At 45.4% G+C, this 21311-nt stretch overlaps 1 protein-coding gene across 1 annotated transcript in view; it reads left to right on the top strand.

The window, feature by feature from the left end:
• Window positions 1-21311, top strand: part of CNGB3 (cyclic nucleotide gated channel subunit beta 3) — a 40660-nt gene that overhangs the window by 3167 nt on the left and 16182 nt on the right. The window contains exons 3-6 of the mRNA XM_039841978.1: window positions 3421-3562; window positions 6156-6315; window positions 8332-8429; window positions 17437-17520. Of these exons, the coding sequence (XP_039697912.1) occupies window positions 3421-3562; window positions 6156-6315; window positions 8332-8429; window positions 17437-17520 (484 nt within the window). The remainder of the gene's footprint in view (window positions 1-3420; window positions 3563-6155; window positions 6316-8331; window positions 8430-17436; window positions 17521-21311) is intronic.

The raw sequence follows: 21311 nt of genomic DNA, 5'->3' as shown, positions 1-21311 counted from the left end.
TAATCCTAGGAAGTCGATAAAGTGCCATCTAATTAAATTACAGATCTTACCTTTGGTTGTGCATGTCTGGGTATAAGACGTGACCAAGAAAAGAATCCAAAAGAAAACCTCAAAGCATCAGGGCAGAAAACTTCCAGTTAACACTGCGGACTATTTAATACACAAAAAAATAGTTCAAGGCTAACCCTCCAGATCTGGAAAACCAGTGCTTAAGTTCCGCATGAGATTGTTACTTAACATCCATAAATAAGAAAATTAGAGAAAGTAATTCATGTTTGTTCTTGTTAACACTCCAGTGACCTTGGAGGGGACAGTAGTCCCAATGCATGTACTGGAGTTGGTCACATAGGGAAAGAAGTGATTCCCTGTCCTACTCTTGAGTGCTATTGGGTTCAACAAAGTGCCTTAATTTAAAGAGACCCACAGGTCCGGGACCCAGGGTCAAAATAAATCAGGTAACGAGTAATTGTAAATTGGAATTCGAAAGTTAAAATGCAATCCGTAAAATTTATTCCATGCTTCTTCAAGGTGGTTCTCTTTGACAGCAAGTTCACGCTAATATTAGCAAGTCCAGGGGAGCCTGCTAGAAAAAATTACAGAGTGGTAATATTTTTTTTCTCTTGGCACAGTAATTTTCTCTTCCTATATCCACCAGGTTTAAAAAAAAAAAAAAAAAGAAAAAAACCAATGTCCTTCAAAAGGTATTGAATTCAAAATGAGTGATTTTTTCCTAGATCTTTTTATTTGAATATTGACTTCAACTGCAGTTTGATTCTTTCTTTGTAAACTTCAACTTCTTAGTACTTGAACATCTAAAAGTGATAAATTATTTTCATAAGAAAAAGACCACTCTGTCAAAGACTAATATACAGTTACTTAAAGTGCTAATAGTACATGTGGCATACCCAGACCAGAAATGAAATGCTGGCTAGGGCAGGATTCTGTACAAAGCTCTCCTTTTCCGTGTCTGCTTGGACCATAGGGTAATGATCTGGGACTGACTAAACCCAAGAGCCTCTCTATGCGGAGATGGTTCTGTAGATAGAACCTTGTTCCCTAAGGCTTCAGTAGGAGTGTCTGGCCCAGACCTGTCATCAGATCTATACGGAACATTCCTAACAGGACCCCTGGCCGTGCACAAAAATCACCATGTACACCCAGAGGTGCTGTTGTGGCACTAGCACCCATACCCGCCTCACCACGGACACCGTGAAACCCTTAGCCAGTGTAGCTCGGTGAGTGTCGCATGTTCTGTCCACATCTTTTCCGTGTTCCCTTCCATTGCCCTGGCTCCTGATTCTCCTCCTACTTGGGCTGTAATGATCTCAGACTCTCCATTTGCAGTTGCTCAAGTTAAGTACAGAATCTTTACCAAGTATATTTCTGAGTATACTTGGTTTCCTTCAATGCTAAATTTCTAGGTAAATCACTAATCACGTCTAAGAGTAATTTTCCTTTTAAGGCAGCTCTCCTCTACCTCTGCCATGGTTTACATATTCAATAGTAAGACATGGGCAGAAGAGAGAGAGGAGACATATGCACCTGCAGTATTTTCCACCAGTAAAAACGATTGGATCCAAACTGCAAGAGGCTCTCCCATCCGCACAAAGAGCCTTGAGCTCTAAGAGAGCCCTCCCCTCCCTAGCATGGTAGTTTAAAAATGGCTCCATTTCTTTGCTCTTCCTCTCATTCAGAAGTGGATTCAAACACCCCTCTCCTTGAATCTGGGCTGGCCTTGGTGTCGATGGACAAATAGGATGTGTCAAGAGACTAAGATGTTATGGGCCTTCTGAGTTGAAAGAAGCCTTACAGCCACCACCTGGGGAACACGAGCCGCTACGCAAGAAGCCCAGCGGCCCCGAGCCCACTGCGCTGTGAGGAAGCCTGGCTGGTCCTGCTGGGCTTCATGGAGAGAGAGACCGCGCCGGCCCCGGCTGTTCAGCCATCCCAGCCCAGGCTCAGATATGTGAGAGGACATCTCGGGTGTTTGTAAAGAGAAAACTCAGAGTTTTCTTTCCTGAGTAGAGAAAATCCCAGTTCTTCCCTACTACGTATTTCTTCTCTGTGTGTTTCCTTTATTGTCACAAAGAACACTTCTTTTCTGACACCACTGGCCACCAAATGTGTCGAGGTTTTCCCCACACCAGGCAATTCGCAGACACTAGCTGGGTGCCCTACAGTTTAACCCAATTCTGACACTATCTACCCAGAAATAGCCTCAGGTTCCAAAGGTCGAAGGTTGAGTCTTACCTGACTGCCCAAAGCACCCCCCCACACACACACACACACACCTTAGACACCAGTAGAAAACCCTGATTGTCACCTGTGCTTCTCACTAACTGGCTGTAGATCAGAGGTTCCAGTGGCCGCCCTCCTTGAGTTCAACTGATTTGCTGAAGTGGCTCACAGAACCCAGGGAAGCACATGCTTACAGTTACCAGTTTATTACAGGCCATGATAAAGGCCTGTAATAGTGGCTCACAGACGCACATCCAGATGGAAGAGATGTACAGGGCCAGGGACGGGGAAGCGACTCAGAGCTCCCGCGCCCTCCCCAGGACTGGGGCGTGCTTCTCTCCCGGCACCTCCATGCGGTCACCGACCAGGAAGCTCTGCAGACCCCGTACGTTGGGACCCTATGGCAGCTTCATCACGTGGGCACGACTGATCACTGACTCCACGTTCAGCCACGTTCAAGAGAAAATGCCAAGCTTCTGGCAGATCTTAGTCTTTTTGGTGACCAGCCCTCATCCAGGAGCCACCCAGGAACAACGCCCACCCCAACCCAGGAAACTACAGGGGCTTCAGGAGTTCTGTGTTGGAACGGGGGGCTGAAACAGACGATGCTCCTGGCACCCTCCTCACAGGAGAGGGTGCCCAGGCGCAGGGGCTCTGTGCCTGGCCCCGGGGGGCAGAGACCGCCAGCGAACTCTCCATCATCTCCCAGCATTCCGCGGACCGAACGTGGAGGACGGGGGAACCTAGTCAGCAGTCACAGTCCAGGCCCCAGGCACCTGAGGCTCCAGCCTCAGTCAGGTCGCCCCATAGACACAGGCATAGACAAGCTGGTCACAGGCATAGACACGCCATCTCTGCTAGGCTGCACACAGACTGCTGTGGCACAGAATTATGAGCCTGACCAGCAGTTGTTGGTCTGTACCGTTAGATATTGGGGTGCTATGTTTTGCAATGAGAGAGAAGTGGAAGAGCCGTAAACACTCTCCTTGGGTTTGCCGAGTCATTTCACAGTGTTTGTCAGCAAGTTTACATTAGCTCACGTGGTGTTCGCAAATGCAGCCTATAGGAAGAGAATCTTAATTAGGAGGAAATGTGTTATGATGTAGTAATCTACACGCCCGGGCATAGGGGTAATTTTAAAGTTACGGTAAAAAGCAAAATGAGTATTTTCTCTCTGCACAGGTATCTGAGGTGTTACTACTGGGCAGTCCGAAGTTTGATTACCATTGGAGGCCTTCCAGATCCGCACACTTCATTCGAAATCGTTTTTCAACTGCTGAATTTCTTCTTGGGAGTTTTTGTGTTCTCCAGCCTAATTGGTCAGGTAAATTAAGATGCGAATCCCTAGATACATAATGTTGTCATTTTAAAAAACCTAGCAAGTCTTTATAAACTTTACAGAGGAAAAATCGAAATCTATATGGTGCTTTTTTAAAACTAACTTGGACCTGTTTTAATGACCTGGAGGAGGATGTGAACGGGGCCTGGCCCCGGGGTGACTAGGGCAGGCGGGCATGACAGGGAGTGTGGGAGCCGACAGGGCAGGCTCGAGGTCGGTCGGCTGGTGTGTGACAGGTGCACTCCCTGCAGAGTTTCCAGGTATCTCTAGGAATTAGCTAGCTCTGGGAGGGCTAGTCCCCGATAGCGGAGCATCGGAATCCAGAAAGTGAAAAACATGGTCAATGTAGGGACACAGGTGTATGGCATCTCCAGCCCGAACATGGTAATAGAGTGGAGAGAGACTTGTCAAAGAAACTATTTAGAAAATATTTAGGTTTGGGAAGACAAACACCGAGCAGTGAAAAACTGTAAGTATAAAATGTCATAATCTTAACATCTGGGGAGGTTGCATTAACAGTGATTGAAAATAGGCCGGTTAGAGAGAAATGTTATTCAAATTAATTTGAATATAAATTGCAAAAGTCATATTATTTAATTTTGTCTCATAGAATATATGTGAGGTAGTCATGTCACATTCAGTGTTTTCTCAGTTTTACAGACAAGGAAACTCCAGCTTAAAGAGATTAAGAGGCACCCTAATTCATGTGTGTCATTCACACAGTCACCTGCTAGAGCCATACAAAGTAGCATGGATAATAACAGTAAAATGACAGGTATTTGCCCTCACTATGTCCAATGCAGTTTTTTCAAGATTAAAAACTATGTCTAGCTCCGTTCAGTATTCTTGCTACTCCAAGTGCGGTCCCCAGACCGGCAGCACAGTATCACTTGGGAAATTCAGAATTCAGGGCCTACCCAGGACCTGGAGAGTTAAAGCCTGCATTTTAACAAGGTCTTTGGGAGAGCCACATGCACCGAGCGGGTGGGACTGCAGCTGGAGACAAAGATCGGGCAGGAGGCAGAGACTTGCGCCTTGACCTTGCACCACGAACAAAGATGCTGAGGAGAACAGAAGAGAGCAAGAGGGCCTGGGACAGAATCCAAAATCCCCACCTAGCACCACACCGAGAACGGCCCCAGGGCCTGATTGTTACCTCTTCACTGTGATGGTCAGTTCTCTTATCGACTCACAAAGACTGCTGTTCTCTCCCTCTCACACCCTCATGCACTTCGCTGCCCTTGACCCCATCCCGGAATAGCCGGAATAGCCATCTTCCTCAACCCCCGCACCACCAGAGCCAGCACGCACACTGCTCAGAGCACTGTCACTGCAAATTCTAGGCCCTCGGCACCGATCAGTAAGGCCTTTAACGTTCTTTGGTTCCCAATTTAATTTAAAACTCTATTAAATCTCCCAGCCCCACCCCTCATGCCCCCTTCTCACACCCTAGAAGACTCGCTACCTTGGTCAGCCGCCAGGTGCAGCTGGGAGAAAGGAGGCCTGGGCATTGAGGTTGCGGAAGGCGCTTAGAGGAGCCCCACAAGGAAGGCAGAGGCCGACGAGGACGCCTCCAGGCTGGCTATCTGCATGGCTGCTCGGCAGACAGTTTGGATAACTTTTATTATTCACTCTAAAATGGAAGCCGAAGAAGCCATCACAAAAGAGCACTTAAGCTAGACCTCAAAGAATGAGCCATTTCTCCATAAGCAGAAAAGGCTCAGCTACCACAAATGAACGAGCAAAGTCTTAAGAGTGTGAGTGTGAGTCCCTGGCTCTCCTCCCCGTAATAAACCCTCAGTCAAAGCAAATTTACAGCCACTTGCTTCCCTCTGTGTGAGGGGAAGAGTCGAGCTATATATCTTTTTTTGTGCTGAGACCTTTAAGATCAGCTTTTAACCTAGAGTGGGTTTTTATGGTTGAGTTATAAACATCCAAGAACTAAAACCTGACAGTTCTTTAAGGATTGTCACAGCAGTGGATGATGCCTCAGTAATTCCAGCGCATTTCAACTTCTGCTGAATACTGTGCCTTAAGCACGACGAGATTTGATTTTATCTGTCTAAACAACACAAAGGGAACTACAGAGGTTGCAATTTCATGATGAATTGCGTCTATACAGCCAGCCACACTGGCTAATCTATAAAGGATGCTTTCAAAGTGAGACTCACCAAAATAGACTAGCAACTCTGCCAGATAATGGCTCACTTTCTTTACACATTCCTTGCATAAGCACAAGCTAGGTAATTTTTTAAAAGTCAGCTAACGTCTTTGCAATAATGTACAAGTTTTCAAAGAATTTTGTGTAGTCACATGCATTATATGTTGAATCGTCACAGAAACCTCATATGGGAGATGAGACGGGTCTTACTGTTTCGTTACTGGGTCAGAAAGAGGATACGATTTGCCGAATATTTTGTAGAAGTGATTGAGTCAGGACCCAGTATCAGTGTGATAAAAACCAAGTGGCCAGAGTATACAATGGAATGTATCACGGGAAAACTCTGAACTCGGCTGGGCTTTTCGTAACTCCTCCAGTTCCTCTGCCGTTTGTGGAAGTGACCACATTTGGTTTTAGATGCGAGATGTGATTGGAGCAGCAACAGCCAATCAGAACAGCTTCCGGATCTGCATGGATCACACCATCGCCTACATGAACAATTATTCCATTCCCAAGAGCGTGCAGAATCGGGTTCGGACCTGGTATGAATACACGTGGGACTCTCAGAGAATGCTGGGTAAGCATGGCAAATTACTCGCCACATCCCTGCAAACTATGTCATGTGGCGAAAGTCCCATAAGGTATAAGCGGAGACTGAATGGATTTGAACGGAAGATTGAAAAACAGCTAAATGACCTTTAGAGCATTAATTTAATACCATGGGATTTTTTTTCTTAAATATCCAGCCTTAACTTACTGGTTATGCAAATCTTGGAAGAACAGAAGCTAAATTTTTTTCAATGACTACCAAATGCTAGGAATTACACATATTGCTTCACATAATCTTTACACACACACACACACACACACACACACACATTTGGGAAAATTAGGTGCCTTGAATCCCTGGGCACTGAGGTTGAGTTATAAACAAGGAAATGGAGGCTCCTAACTGAAAAATTTGGCTAGGGGCACGGAGCCAGCAGATAACCTAATGGAGCTCTGACTTGCTCAGTCAACCTGGGATGCTTTCTAGGTGTAACCTTGTCACCCAGGGCACATCCAGAAGGTATAGCTCTCAGGCCACCCCGCTGCAGGAGACCCTCAGCAATTCATGGTGCCAACTATTAGTGCTGTAATGCTGGAGTTTAGAATAATCTTTATTAAATGATACATGTAAAGGATAATATGCTCATTGACAATAATCAGATTCAACTGTTTGTTCCTTCCTATATAAAAAGTGCCACAGAGAAGCCAAAAACGCTAGTGCTCCCAGAACGCAAACTCCAGTGTGATTCTCAGATCACAGAGGCTCGTAGAGCACATAAGAGCCTCTGGTTGTTGACAGCAGAGCCTTATTTGTTTATTTACTCATTTTTCAATTACAGCTGACATTCAGTATTCTCTTAGTTGCGGGCATACAGCACAGTGGTTAGTCATTTATATAATTTATGAAGTGACCCCCGATTAGTCTCGGCCCCAGTATTGTTAACCATATTCCCGATGCTGTATTTTATGTCCCTGTGACTACTTCGTAACTTATCTTCACTTTTCTGCCACTGTTAAGAGGTCCCAGCCCCACGTTTAGAGACTCCTCCCGAATTTGAGGCCCCCGGGCCTTCCCCTGCAGGCCCCGCGGCCGCTCCTAGGCATCTCACACGGGGCGGGAGCAGCAGAGGAGCCATCACCGCCCCCCTTCTCCCAGCACAGGGGCCTACAACCCACCCCCGAAAAGCCACAAGGAGCCGTGCTGTTTAGAAAGCATCTTCATATTTAGAATCGAAATGAGGATAGAATATAGTAATTTTTTCTTTTCTAAATGGATATAAGAAAACATCAAAAATAATCAACTCTCAAACTGGGAGCATACTGGACACTAAGAATGGGCAGTTTGTTTATGGAACGTTTTATCAGCCCAAAGGCCCGTTATTTAATTCACAGGTAGAGAAATCTCTCGTGTATTCACATTCTTCACTGAGTTAATAAGCAAGTAAATAACAATAATTTGAATTGACTCACTCAGCACATTTCTTCTTTAGATTCCATTCCCAGCCGAGCCAGCCCCCAATTATGCACAATTGAGCAAGTCACCTACAGCCTCGGAGCTTTGTTTGTTTCTTCTTTCTGCAAAGCAGGAATGAGAACACTTACCTTCGGGTTGTCACTAGGGTCAGATGAGATAGTGACAGAGCTCTGAGCTTTCAGACACCACATGGTTCTCATCATTTGCATTCTTAGGGTGTTCGGTCTGGAGTCTGCAAACCCAGAAGACAAGAATGAGACCCTTTCCCATCTCAGCTGCCCAGCAGCCTTTGTCCCATGATCATTAAACTTTATATCTAAAATTTTAGCAAACACAATGCTCTGGGTTTATTCAGAATTATTAGGTGATCGATACTTAAAATGCTTCTTTTTTCTCATGAAAGTGGTAGGTATGTATGGCCAGTTGAAGTAATGAAAATATAGCTTTTGATATAGCTGTTCATTTATAAAAATAGTTGGTATTTTGTTATTTTTTTCCTTTTCCTCACACTTCGGTGACGTCTTTCACTGTTCGTTCTGTTCTGCGCGTGGCCGTGTTTGCTCCATGAAGACGAGTCCGACCTGCTCGGGGCCCTGCCCGCTACGATGCAGTTGGCGCTCGCTGTCGACGTGAACTTTGGCATCATCAGCAAGGTCGACTTGTTCAAGGCAAGTGCTTTACAGTGACTAGAACGACGCCATACCCGTTTCTGTGTAAAATCTGAGCTCTTGCTCTAAACAGCATTTATGACTGTTTTGCCATATGTTTTAGCTAAATCAAAATAATCTGGAGAATTTATATGGAATTAGAGTCAAATAAACTATGGGTCACTCTTCAGTGGATGATCGACTCTCTAGAAGCCTCTCTCTCCTAATTGGTCGAAGAGAATGGGCTCTTCGGGCTCTTCTTGTGTTACTTTAAGTATCATGAGACTCTGCAGTCCGTGTCTCTGCTGCTGGGCGTGTCGATCCCAGCTTGGAAAGTGCCTTGTGACGCCTGACAAGGCAGGCCGCAGATCGGCTCTGGACCGGCCTGGCATTCTGAGAATCGTGCCTAATCACGTCTCCTGTAGAAATGATTTGGAGGTGAACTTTTTAGATGGTCAAATTCACATTTAGAGGCCTTGTTTGTTTTTTAGAAAAAATGCATAACAAAGAAATGTTTTTAATTTACTACCCTCTTTTTAATGCCTTACACTGCACGTAAGTTTTTCTCACCTAACATTTAATTCTATGTGACACTCCCTGAGTCATCTATTTAATTTGTTCATTCACAGATACGTATTAAGTTCCTGTTATGTTTCAGGCACCATTTTAGCCATGGAGAATACAACATTTTAAAACAAATACTCCCACACATGGAGCTTACATTCCAAAAGAGGGAAATGAAAACGAACACATCATGTGTGGAGGTTAATTAAGCAGATGAAGGAGGCTGGGCGTGGTGCTGGTCTGGAGGCTGCTCTGATGCAGGGCCTGGGAGCCGAGGCCTTCAGGAAGCCGGGAGTGAGCCGGGCACATGCTGGGAGCGGGAGGGGAGGGGCGGGGTTGGGGATGTTACTGGAGGATGGACGCCCAGAAGTCCTGAGCTGGGAGACTGGAGCAGAGGCAGAGTGATGGAGAGCAAGACTAGTCAGGAGAGAGCAGAAAGGGGAGGCAGGAGACAGGTTAATGAAGGCCTCGGAGGCTGCAGCGCAGACTCTGGAATGTACTATAATGTAAAAACCACTGAAGATCTTGAGCAGAAGGTGACCTCTTTGAGATTGCTTTGAAAAATATCATCCTTCCCGCTGTGTGGAAGACAGACCACAGGAATTGAGTGTGCGAAGGCGGGAAGGCCAGACAGGAGCTGCCATAACCATCTGTGCAAGACACAGAGGCGACCGGACCCAGAGTAGGAGCAGAGCTGCTTAAAAATGGCCAAATACCGCATGAATTGGCAGGGAGATTCTAAGTTTTTGCTGTTTGTGTGAAGGGAGCGAGAGAGTGAACAGGAGCAAGGAAGATGCCAAGGATCTGAGCCTGAGGCACAGGCAGCACAAAGATTTCATTTGCAAAATGGAAAATTATAGAGTAAGTGTAGGGTAAGGGGGGTAGCAAGGGACTCTGTTTTTATTGTGTTAGTCTGAGGTGACAGACTTCCAGTTCGAATGTCATGTGGGCAGTTTGATAAATAAGTCGGAGTTCAGGGGCGAGGGCTGAGCTGGAGCAATAAATTTGGACATATCAGCATATTGATGTATTTTAAGTCATAGGACTAAATGTGATCCCTAGGATGGAAGTATAGACAGAAAAGAAGATGGAAGGTTCAGACAGGTATGGGGACAGGACGAAGAAGTATAAGCTGAGGGTAGGGAGGCGAGGCACAGGCCCTCCCAATGTCAGGGTACGACAGTTAGGCCCATGTCCTGGGGCTCTGTCCCTCATATATCCCATTGAGATTTCCATCAAGATTTTGATGGAGATATAAACCATGTGATTTTCAAACTGGCAGATGACACAAAGCAAAAAGGAATGGTTTAAAATATGCCACATCACAAAATTTAAAATTAACTGAATATTCTGAACAATGAGCAAAGCCAAGATTAATTTCAACAAGCACAAAAGTAAAATTCTGGACTCACGTATAATATTATAGTATTGTGATGTAAAGAGAGCAATAGTTTTTAAATAATTTTTTTAGGCCTGTGAGTTTTAGTCAACCTCAAACTCCATATGAGTACACAGAGTTATGTATGACATTGCCCAGAATTTTAACGTAATACTGGTTTTTTTTGACTATTTCAACTATATCTGGATTAACATATCACATTGCAAATAACCATTTTTTAAGAAAGACTTTGACAAATTGGAAAATCTTCCAGCCAAGGGGATTAGAGGTAAGAATTGATTAGTGGACCTAGGAGATAGTAAAAGAGTGGTGTTATAAATAAAATATTCTATGATACAAGTCAGATCCTACTTCTGGTGGAGAGGGGTGATGGAGAAATTGACTAGGAACAGGCATGAGGGAACTGGGGGGGATGAGAGAAAGTTGTCTGTCTTGCCGGGGAAGTTACACAGTCTGTGCTTTGTCAAAATTCAACTGTCCCTTCAAATTTGTATATTTTAGTACATATAAATTATTCATCCATTAAAAAATAATCTCAAAGGAAAATGTGTAGAGTTTGAGGATGTTTAGTTGTGGGGAAAAGATTAAATTCAAGAGCAGCAGAAGTTGCATATGCTAAAGTCTTATATGGACAAGGAATAAGACTTCCTCCATCAGCGGTTCCCAGCCTTCCTGGCACCAGGGACCGGATTCGTGGAAGACAGTTTTTCCACGAACAGGGTGGAGGTCGGGATGATTCCAGCCCATATTTATTGCACACTTTATTTTTATTATTATTACATTGTAATATATAATTAAATAATTATACTACTCACCATAATGCAGAATCAGATGCCACCAGATGCAGCTGTACAAGTTGATGAAGAACATCAACTCACTTGCCACTATAAAGCCTGTCACCAGATGCAGCTTACTCGTCACTTGCCAGTCACTGATAGGGTTTGGATATGAGTCTGTGTGCAATGGATTTATTATGGTCTCTATGCTTTGTGCTCTGTGCTCTGTGCTCTGTGTTATTATTAACACCTCTCTGCCAGTGTTAATCTGTGCTTGCAGCCACTCCTCAGCATTGGCATCAACGTCTCTGGTCCACCTCGGATCCTCAGGCACTGAGTTCTCATAAGGAGCGCGCAACCTAGATGCCTCATATGCGCGGTTCACAGGAGGGTTCGCGCTCCTATGAGACTCTAACGCCTGAGGACCTGAGGCAGAGCTGAAGCGGTGATGCTGGTGCTGGGGAGAGCGTGGCCGCAAGTACATGTGAATCTTCACTGGCTCACCTGCTGCTCACCTCCTGCTGTGCGGCCCGGTTCCTGACAGGCCACTGATGGCACCGGGCCATGGCCTGGGAGTTGGGGACCCTGCTCTGTATTGTTCAGCAAGATAATGTTCAACTCTAAACCCAATTTCTCAGTCTCAGAGTGAAACCTCCCTGGAAAACCAGGCTTGGTCCTAAGTCTCGCTACCAACAGGACATAGGTCAGTTTCAGACATAGAGCAACTGCTTAGCAAAAGCCTTAGCAAGGAAGGCAGGAAGGGGGGAGGGGAAAAGGGGAGGGCAGGGGAGGGGAGGGGTGCACTGGGGCCGAAACCTGGAGAGGACTGGAAAGGAGTTTCCGGTTTCTAGTGGCAGTTCTCCCACACCCAGTTCTTACACGGCGCCTGCATTAGGAGTTTCCAGCAAAACAGAACAAGTAGCATGTGGATATACAGGGAGATTCATTTTAAGGAACTGGCTCGGGCAATTAATTGGGGCTGGCAAGGCCGAAACCTGAAGGGCAGGACGGCAGATAGAGACGCCGGAGAGAATTGATGAGAGAATTGATCCCGAGTCCAGAAGCTGTTGGAAGCAGAGCTCCCTCTTCCTCAGGGAGGTCCATCTTTTTTCTCTTAAGCCCTCGACTGATTGGATGAGACCCACCCACATAATGGAGTACACTCTGCTTCACTCAAAATCTAATGATTTAAATGGTAATGTCATCTAAAAATACATTCACAGGGACATTTAGACTGGTGTTACAAATACCTGAATACCATGGCCTCGCCAGGTTGACAGGTTAAATTAACAGGTTAAATTAGAGGTCTAAGTGATGGTCCGAGGTGCCAGCCAAGCTTCTGTCACTCCGCGGTCCGTCACTTAACCAGGCTGCGATGGCCCTTCACTTCCTCACCACCCGGCGGGGTGAGTGGAAAGGTGCTGAGGCAGCCGGGACGCCTCCCTCGGGTCGCAGAGCGGCACGGGCTGCAGGCCGTCCTTGGCTGACTTTCACGGACTTGGACTTGGCTCATCAGTTAGCCTCACACCCGGACGCCTAAATGCACACTCACTTTGCTACTCTCCTACTGAGAAAGGACCCTCGATCTTAACGTGGTTCTCTCTTTTAATCAAAGAGGTGGAATTAGAGACACAGATTTGTTATTAAAACTTTGCTTCAGTTAGTTGTGGTTAATTAGTAAGATTTGCTGCTTCTACATAGGGTCATAAGTTTCTAAAGATCTTGGCGATGAATAGTCATAATACTTTTTAAATTTTTTTCATAAAAAATGGTTCTCTTCCTTGCAGATTTCATGTAGTTCCAGCGTAAGCTCGAGTATTAAGCTAATAAGATGCTATTCATTTCTGTGAAGTTGAGCAATTTCCCCTCCTTTCTCATGATTTATTATTTTAATTTCTATTTTTAAATATGTTTTATCCAATTAAATGCTAGGGAAATCACATTTTGCTTCTACCACGAAACTACAAGAAGTGAGAGAAAATTTAATGAAAGTTCTGTTTTGCCACCTAGTGGCTAGAATTGAAACTGCAGCCTTTAAGCTGAAAAAGAGCCCACTGCACAACAGGAGACCAGAGACCCGAGGAAACTGGAAAACCGGAACGAGAAGGAGGGCACGGTGTCTGCTCAGAAAAAGTGCAGAACCATCCCCAGCAAGACACCTCACTGGGATCCATGTTTGTGATAATGTGGCAATAGAGCCTAGGAAGGCTGTGACCGGCAAATGAATGATTTCTACGAGCCACACGCAGTGGCCCTGAATCACATACGGCATCCTGTGTTTTCCCCGGGAGGCCCATCCTCAGAGCACGGCAGGGAGACTGCTGTGTTTTGTTTTTATTAGCTTTACCTTTACACGGGCGGCGTCAGCAGTAAAAGTTTTGCTGCTCGATTTTCTTAAAGTATTTTGAATAGTGAGCCGACAGCCCACACGGACCCACCCACCTCCGCGCCCAGCAATCCCTCTGTCTAGAGGCGGGGCGCGCAGGAACTCCCGGTGGGAGGAGGGCCCCAAAAAGCAGGAGAACGCCCCTGGTCGGTATGTGACGATCGTGACTCAAAGCACATAAAGTGCTCGTGTCAGTACCTGGCCTTAGTAAGTCGTGTTGTTGTCATACTGTTTTCAGTAACTGAAAGACAAAGCTGAGTGGTCACAGGGGAGTTCCTGCACAGGTGGGGTCGGGTTCTTCCTGTGGCCAGGCCAGCCCACAGGGGCACGGACTGGGCTCATCCCCAAGGCTCCAGCCAGCAGAGACTTGCCACTGTGACTGTGCAGGGCTGACACGCTAGAGAAGGAGCATTGTTGTCAGTTTTCGGGGACGACTTGATGGAGGAGCCTTTTGCTAGGATCCGTAAACAGTGAACGTAGGGCTGGGTCCCGCATCACTGATACCTCAGTGCGCTGTGACGTGGTCATACTTCGCAGAGTACTAATCACATCGGCTGCTACTCCCAGCAGCTCCCTCCATCGCGCAGCTGTGCCGTCGACAGCATGGGCACCGGGCTCGGAGTCCCCTGCCCTGGCTGTATCACCGCCGCTCGCTCAAGGGGAGTCGAGTTGACATGGAGCGAGAGTTCATTTCTGAGATCGAGCGGGCAGATTCCTAAGAAGCTCACTTATACTCGAAGGAGACTTAATGTCCCAGGGACTTGTCACTTACTATAGTCCTAAGTTCTGTTTCAAAGAAGCGGGAATGAACCTAGAGACAGAAAGCTTTTCAGAGATGAACTCCACCAACCTTACAGTCGTACTCCGAGTTCACCATCCTTGAAAGAACTTTCTGGGCGTAGGGACCACCTTCTAAGCTAGAGGTTATCCGTACACATCTCCAGAACCCTCACTCAGGTCTGTGACACGGGTTTTCGCACTGCACTCAGTTCCCCATTGCTGAAAACGGAGCGGTGTCCGACAGTCCCCTCCCCACAGCAGGCCGCGTCAGTGCAGTGCCTGCTGCACCCCAGGGCCTGCCGGGTGCGGGTCCAGAGGGGAGCAATGCGCAAGTCTGCCCTCGAGATGCTCAGGATGTAAGATAGAAAACATCTCACTCTGGGGCTCTCTTCCTCTGATGCTTGTTGCTGGTGTTGCTGGTACGACCTTAGGGAGACAGCCAGCAGACTTCCTGACTCCGTTCCCTCATCTGCAAAGCAGCGGTGATAACAGCATGTTCTGTAATGCCAGGAATCACGGAGCGCTCGGAAGAATTAGACAGGTAAAGATGAGAAATAACAAATTTAAGACACATGTTTTATGTTAATATAACGTTACTCTTAGCTCTTACACAGGTACTCCCGCTTTAGAGAGAAGGCGACAGGTATAAAACTGCTCCGACTTGTAAATCAGAACATGTCCTACTGACATCTATAAAGGAAGTAAAGCTGCATCACAAGGGAAAAACTAGCCCTGGATGTAAATTTTTATCATACAGTGATGGAGCAAAGTATAGCACAAGAAAATAATCACTTTCTGGGAGGGAAAAAAAAAGATCATCGTTTTCAAACACATCGTAAAATGTAGCGACTTCATGATGAACTGTCATTTAACGGAGTCTGAGTGCGGATGAGGAGGAGCCAGCGCATCTGTCCAGACGCGGCCGTGAGGGGACAGAATCACTAACTGATGAAATTTAAGTTACAGGTTTTCACTGCATACAGCTGCTGCGTTTCGTTTACGTGACTGATAAATGCAATCATGTTCATCAGAATTCATATTTAAAATGGTTCAAACATTTTTCTCCGAGGAAACCCAAGTTCTAAGCGTGAAGCTCTCCGCCAAGTGCTACAGAGGAATGTTCTCACGGTCACTGGTCTGCTCCAGGACTTGGCACCTGGCTTGGTTTAGCACGTTCCCCTGTGCAGGTCTCCCTGACTGGTGCTTTCTGCCGGGAGCCCACTTCACTGGTTAAGATGAAAATCATTAACCGCCCTCCTCCACGGAGGGGGTGTGTTCCTACAAACAGTCTTGGGATGTGTGTTTTACTTAATTTTCATTAAGTTGATCAAAATTAAAGTTGGTGTCTCATCAGTGCTTCTCCCCAGGTCTGTCCCCCGCCCTCCCTCCCTGTAGTGGCCACTAGCGTGATTTTGAGGGCACCTTTCCGGTCTCCACTTGATATCCATGTAAACATCACTGGCAGACAGTATTATTTGGTGTAGTTTTTTTCATACTTGGAATCATGTCGGATACATTCTACACCTCGCTTTTGTGCAGACATGTTACTTGTTGAGTTCAGTCATATCTGTATGCACAGACAGCAAGAGAGAATTTTATTTTAACCCCTCTGTGGTTTTCCGACCTGCAGATCTTAAATATTTTTATCTGTCATACTCATCCTCATTTGACTCAAACGTGTCATCCACGTGAGCACCTTCTTGGGGCTCCCCTCTTTCCCATCCCCACTCCCAGGCAGAAGTAAACCCCCTCAAAGCTTTATGTGTGTTTACCTGGGGTTTCTTAGGACATGATTAACTCTATCATCAATTACAGCTTCTCTGTTTACTTAAACCATCCTCGCAACTAGACTTAGCCTCTTTCATTGTCCGTTACTCCAGGGGCATGGTGCAAGGACTTGCTCATGGCAGCTTCTCATCATACTTGTTGAACTGTATTAAAAAGGCATTCCTGCCAGCCCTGGCCTTTTTCCTATTCCAGATAACCAAAAGCTACACTTTCTCAAATAAATTTTTAAAATTCTAACAGCAGGTTCATCTGAGTGCTTCTCACCAATGACTACTTGAAGATACTTCAATCATAAATTACTAACTTTCCTTATCAGCTAGGCAACCCTGAGGTCTAAATTTCATATGGATCTAGGTCAAGTGTTTGCTACTGAAATCATTACAGAAAACTGGTGGCTGCTAGGAGAATGAGCACCCGAGTCACGAAGTGCAGACCCGCCCTTTGCTTCTCTTTTCTTTTCTCTTCTGCTGACTACGATTAGTTCCTTGTGAGATAATAATTCCCCAAAGGATGGGCAGGACCAGCGCTAGAGGAAGCTGCTGCATGGAGGCAGCTCTGGGAGGAAAGATTAAAATATTTGGTGAAAGTGGAAGATTTAAAACTATGTAAAAAGATTTTAGAAGCATCTGTAGCTTTTTCTTTAGCCTGGCATAGAGATAAATTATAATTATTTGCACAGAATACAAAAATAGACATATATTCTAACAAATCAGATTTGTTTATTACACTGTTAAAGTGGATATGAGCAGTCATTCACTTAACAGATACCGCTTTTGTATCTATTACTCTGCCTTTAAGAAGATGATAATTGAATTGAAGCAGTAAGACAAATAAGCTCACAAAGTTAGATAACATCTAACAATAGTATGAAAGATGATATAAGAAAAATGTTCAACGAAGATTTGGATAAATGTCAGTCTTAATATACTACTAATAAATTATTATTATATTGTCATAATCAGTAATAGTTCTCATTAAGCATTAAGTTTTGTGTAAGTAAAAATTAGCATTCTGAGTTAAGTATTATTTCTACCCCCATTTAACATTTAGGAAACTGAAGGCAAGAGAAGTTACATAGCAATAGATACTAGACACAGGACTGACCCAAATCCATCTGACCAGGATCCAAACTCTCACTATTATACTACAGGGGCTTTTTTTCTCCCTAAAGTTTGGGTCAAGACAAGTCCATGTTCATTGGCAACTAATATTTTAGCGTTAACACAGACATTAGCTATTATTGTTTATTTCCATTTCATTGTAAAGTCATTTGGAATATTGGCCTTTATCTGTGTCTATAAGAATTATTTTTCTCTCTATTCCTTTTCTCTTTAGGGTTGTGATACACAGATGCTTTATGACATGTTGTTAAGATTGAAATCCACTGTCTATTTACCTGGTGACTTTGTCTGCAAAAAGGTGAGTGTGTGCTATTTTTCAGTTGCATGACAGATAATAAGTAAATTTGAGGAGTTCAGACATAAGTTAAGAGCATTGTTTAAAGAAAATTTGTCCAAGGTGTATTCTATAGTACAGAAATAATTATGATATATAATTCCGTAAAAGAATAATGTGCTCTCAGAGTTCAAAATGGAACAAGACAATATGGATTTCATTACTTACAGGACACTAGTGGGTAGTCTGAAAGGTTTCTTTGTATAAATGTAAATCATCAAGCATCACACCCCATGAATTCCAAATATTTAAAGTGGAGGAAAAAAATTACAGAAATAAAAGGTGGTTATGTCCTTTTTATGTATTCCAAAAACTATCGGTTACCTCCATTAAGCTCACCCAGTTAGTGGATAGTCAATTTTACATGCTTTTTATGATTACAGAAGTAATACATGTTTATTATTTTTAAAATGGAAAACACAAAAAGGGCAAAGATAAAAATTCCACCACCCAGAAATAACCACTATTAATATATTTTAACCTGTCTTTTTATATTGATTGAGGATAGTTTTATAAAATTGGCATTATACTGTACTTACGTTCTGAAACATGGTCTGTCATGTAACAATGTATCATGAGCATTTTACATATTCTTATATAATCTATAACCTCATTTTCAAAGCCACATAATTTAATCTATGAATATATCACAGTCAATTTGCAAATATTTGCTATTATAAATAAAACTAAAATGAACATTTTTGCACATCTCTGATTACTGATCTAAGGGGAGAGAGAAGGAATGATGACCTTGGGTTTATATCTTGAGAGACTAAATCAGTAGTACAGTCGATAATCAAAATAAAAAGCGGAGGAATGTGCATAGTTCAGAGAAATGCGAGGTGACCCCAAACTCGGGGGCGTCCACAGCGAGCGCAGGTGGGAAGCACTTACATCATTCCAGAACCGTGTGTTAGGCTGTGAGAGAGCAGGCACAAGCTAGTGTAGGACACAGCAAGGATGCTTGTCCCACCTGGTACCGGCAAGATTTCCCGGAGAAGATGATGTTCAACTGAGTCTTGAAGAAAGAAGTGGAGAGAAGCAGGAGGACACAGGCATTCCAGGTGGAGGAAGGACTAAGATGCACTGAGGCAGAAAGGAAGGGACCGCGTCGGCACGGGGCATGCAGAGGACAGCAAGTCGCCAGCTAGAAAGCTTTAGCATCGTTCGCTCAATAAAACTCAACAAGTAGTTTCGAATGCCATGGGCCAGGCACTGTGCCGGGTACTGGGCAGTTGTCGGCAGCAGAGGAACAGATGGTTCTTGCCCTCCAGGGGCTTACGGTCTAGTGCCGGAGTACTCAGGTCACCATGTGCATCAAGTCACCTGAATTTAGAGGTCTGGGCTCCATCCCCAGAGATTCAGTCGGTCGTGGCAGAGCCCACAGATCAATATTTTTTAAAAGCAGCCAGATGATTCTAAAACGTAACCAAAGTGGAAAGTCACTGGCCTAATGGAAGAGACCGACAGTACACAAATGAAATTAAATAAATGCATAACTCCAAAATGTACCAACTTCCATAAAGGGAAGGTACAAGTTGCCAGGAGAGTGTGTAATGGCAAAGGAGGAAGCAGAGGTCATCAGGCCTGAGCTGTGCAAACTCTAAAGAGAAAGAGTTCTTTAGTAGGACAGTGGAGAGGACAGCATTTGACGTGAGGCCGTGGGGCCATGAGGCAGGACAGAGCTTGGCACATTCAAGGAAAGGAAGCAAGCCATCCACTGGGATAAAGGTGAAAGACAAACAGAGTGTAGGGCAGGGGTCCCCAACACCCGGGCCACGGACTGGTACGGGTCCATGGCCTCTTAGGAACCGGGCTTCACAGCAGGAGGTGAGCGGCAGGCAAGGCAGCAAAGCTTCATGTGCATCTGCAGCCGCTCCCCAGCACCAACGTCACCGCCTCAGCTCTGCCTCAGATCCTCAGGCATTAAATTCTCGTAGGAGCACCAGTCCCTGGCGCCACAAAAGTTGCAGACCTCTGGTATGCGGTACTTCAAGGTGTCCAGGTGGAGAACCTAGAGCACGGGTGGAAATTAGTCTTGTCCATGAGAGAGAAAGGAACTGGAGGTAAATTTTGAGAACAGGCATGTGACGGAAGCTGACTTCAAGTAAAGGCCAGAGAAGAGGACCCAGAATACAGTGTTCGTGGAGGTCCATGGAGAAGACTCCGAGATGGCAGCTGAGGAGGAGCTGTCAGAGGAAGGAGAGGAAAAAATGAGAAGTTCAATGTAATGAAAACCAAGAATATGCAGCCCCACACAAGTTAGTCTGAGATAAGTCGGCCAACTGGTGATATGAAATCACTTTCATTAAAATGGGAACTAGAAACCACGGCTCAGTGTAAGGCCCCCCTAGGGTGGTGTTTTGGGACCAACAAGGCATTACTGCACCAAAATGGCCTTTCAGTTTGTTCCAGTAGCAGCAGGGACCGAAAATGAGATAACTCAGACAGTTGAGCGCCCACACCCCTGAGAAGTGCCGATGTGCTTCCCAAAGGGTGAAGTGCAGAGTGGACGCAACCTTCTCATTGCCAGCGCCTCGTATCGCTCAGTGACGAGAGCAGATCCGCGAGCACAGACGAGGGCGGAGAAGGAGCCAGGAGGAGGAAAGCGGAAACGGGAAGGCCCGAGATGGCCGGCCACATTTCTTCGTCGTCGTCTGCGGGGGACCTTGAGTCCCGGGAGATACCGACAGGAGGGAAAGGCTGGCGCTTGCCCGGGTTTGAGACAGCTGGCCAGGTGTCGTTCTGCTCACCATTTCCACAGGTCCCCGCGGGAAAGGGAGGGAGAAGCTCCTGCGCCTTGGAAGTGGCCCCGCTGCCTTAGGAGACGGCAGGGCTGGGGCCCGGTGCGCTGGCCTCCCTAATCCTCCCTAATCCGCAGGGCGGCTCTTAACCTCACCCAGCGGGCAGCCCCGGCTGTTTCAAAGAGAATTGGGGAGTTTTCCCAGGAATAATTGTCAAGAATTAATGTGAGTGTCATGATGCCCCCACTAGCCTCGGAAGTGGCTTCTGCCCGGGAACCCTGAGAACTAGAAGTGCCACCCACTAAGGGCGCCCCGCTGTCCACGAAGCTCTCGCACTTCCCGCAGGTTAGCGCGTCAGCCCCGCACAGGAGCCGGGTCCGCCTCATCTCGCGTGCGCCAGACCTCGTGCTCTGAGGAATGGCTGCTTCATGTGCTGCTAATTAAACTTTCGGGAGAGGCTTAAATTAGTCCAGAAATATGCAAGAAGTAGTAGAAGTTTTGGTCTATTGATTATGCCAGATCTCCTTGGATAAGTATTGAAATGATCATTAAAAAATAATTATAAGTGCTGAACTCTTATTTAAGGACCACTGTGTGCTTCTACCTCGTCAGTTGTAATAACTGCCTCTGAAAAATCATCCAGTTCCTCAAGGATTACTTCATGCCAAGAAGAAGGGATACGCCCTGTTCTCATCATCATTTCCTGGAGTATCTCTTGGAAAACTAATTTTCAGATAACTTTCCCTTATTTAAAAATACTTTATACTATTTTATTGGTTTCTAAGAGATTAGTCTTGGTATTAGATTCATTATTAAAAATGATCTACCTGTACGTACTAGACAGAATTAGGTGCTACTGTTTCAACACTGTCAGCTGCCAGCCTTGTAAGTTTGCTCAAGATACAACCGTTCAAGCCTCTACTACCAATTTTTAAATGAGAATAATGCAGCCTCTTATATTTGACCTCACTGGGATTTCTGCAGGAACTAAGTGCACTAAGTGTAGGAAAA

The sequence above is a fragment of the Pteropus medius genome, unplaced genomic scaffold (genome assembly GCF_902729225.1).
Source record: "Pteropus medius unplaced genomic scaffold, Ma_sr-lr_union100, whole genome shotgun sequence".
NCBI classification, from domain to species: Eukaryota; Metazoa; Chordata; class Mammalia; order Chiroptera; family Pteropodidae; genus Pteropus; species Pteropus medius.
Note: the sequence above shows the minus strand (reverse complement) of the source record. Positions and strands in the feature narration are given on the sequence as shown.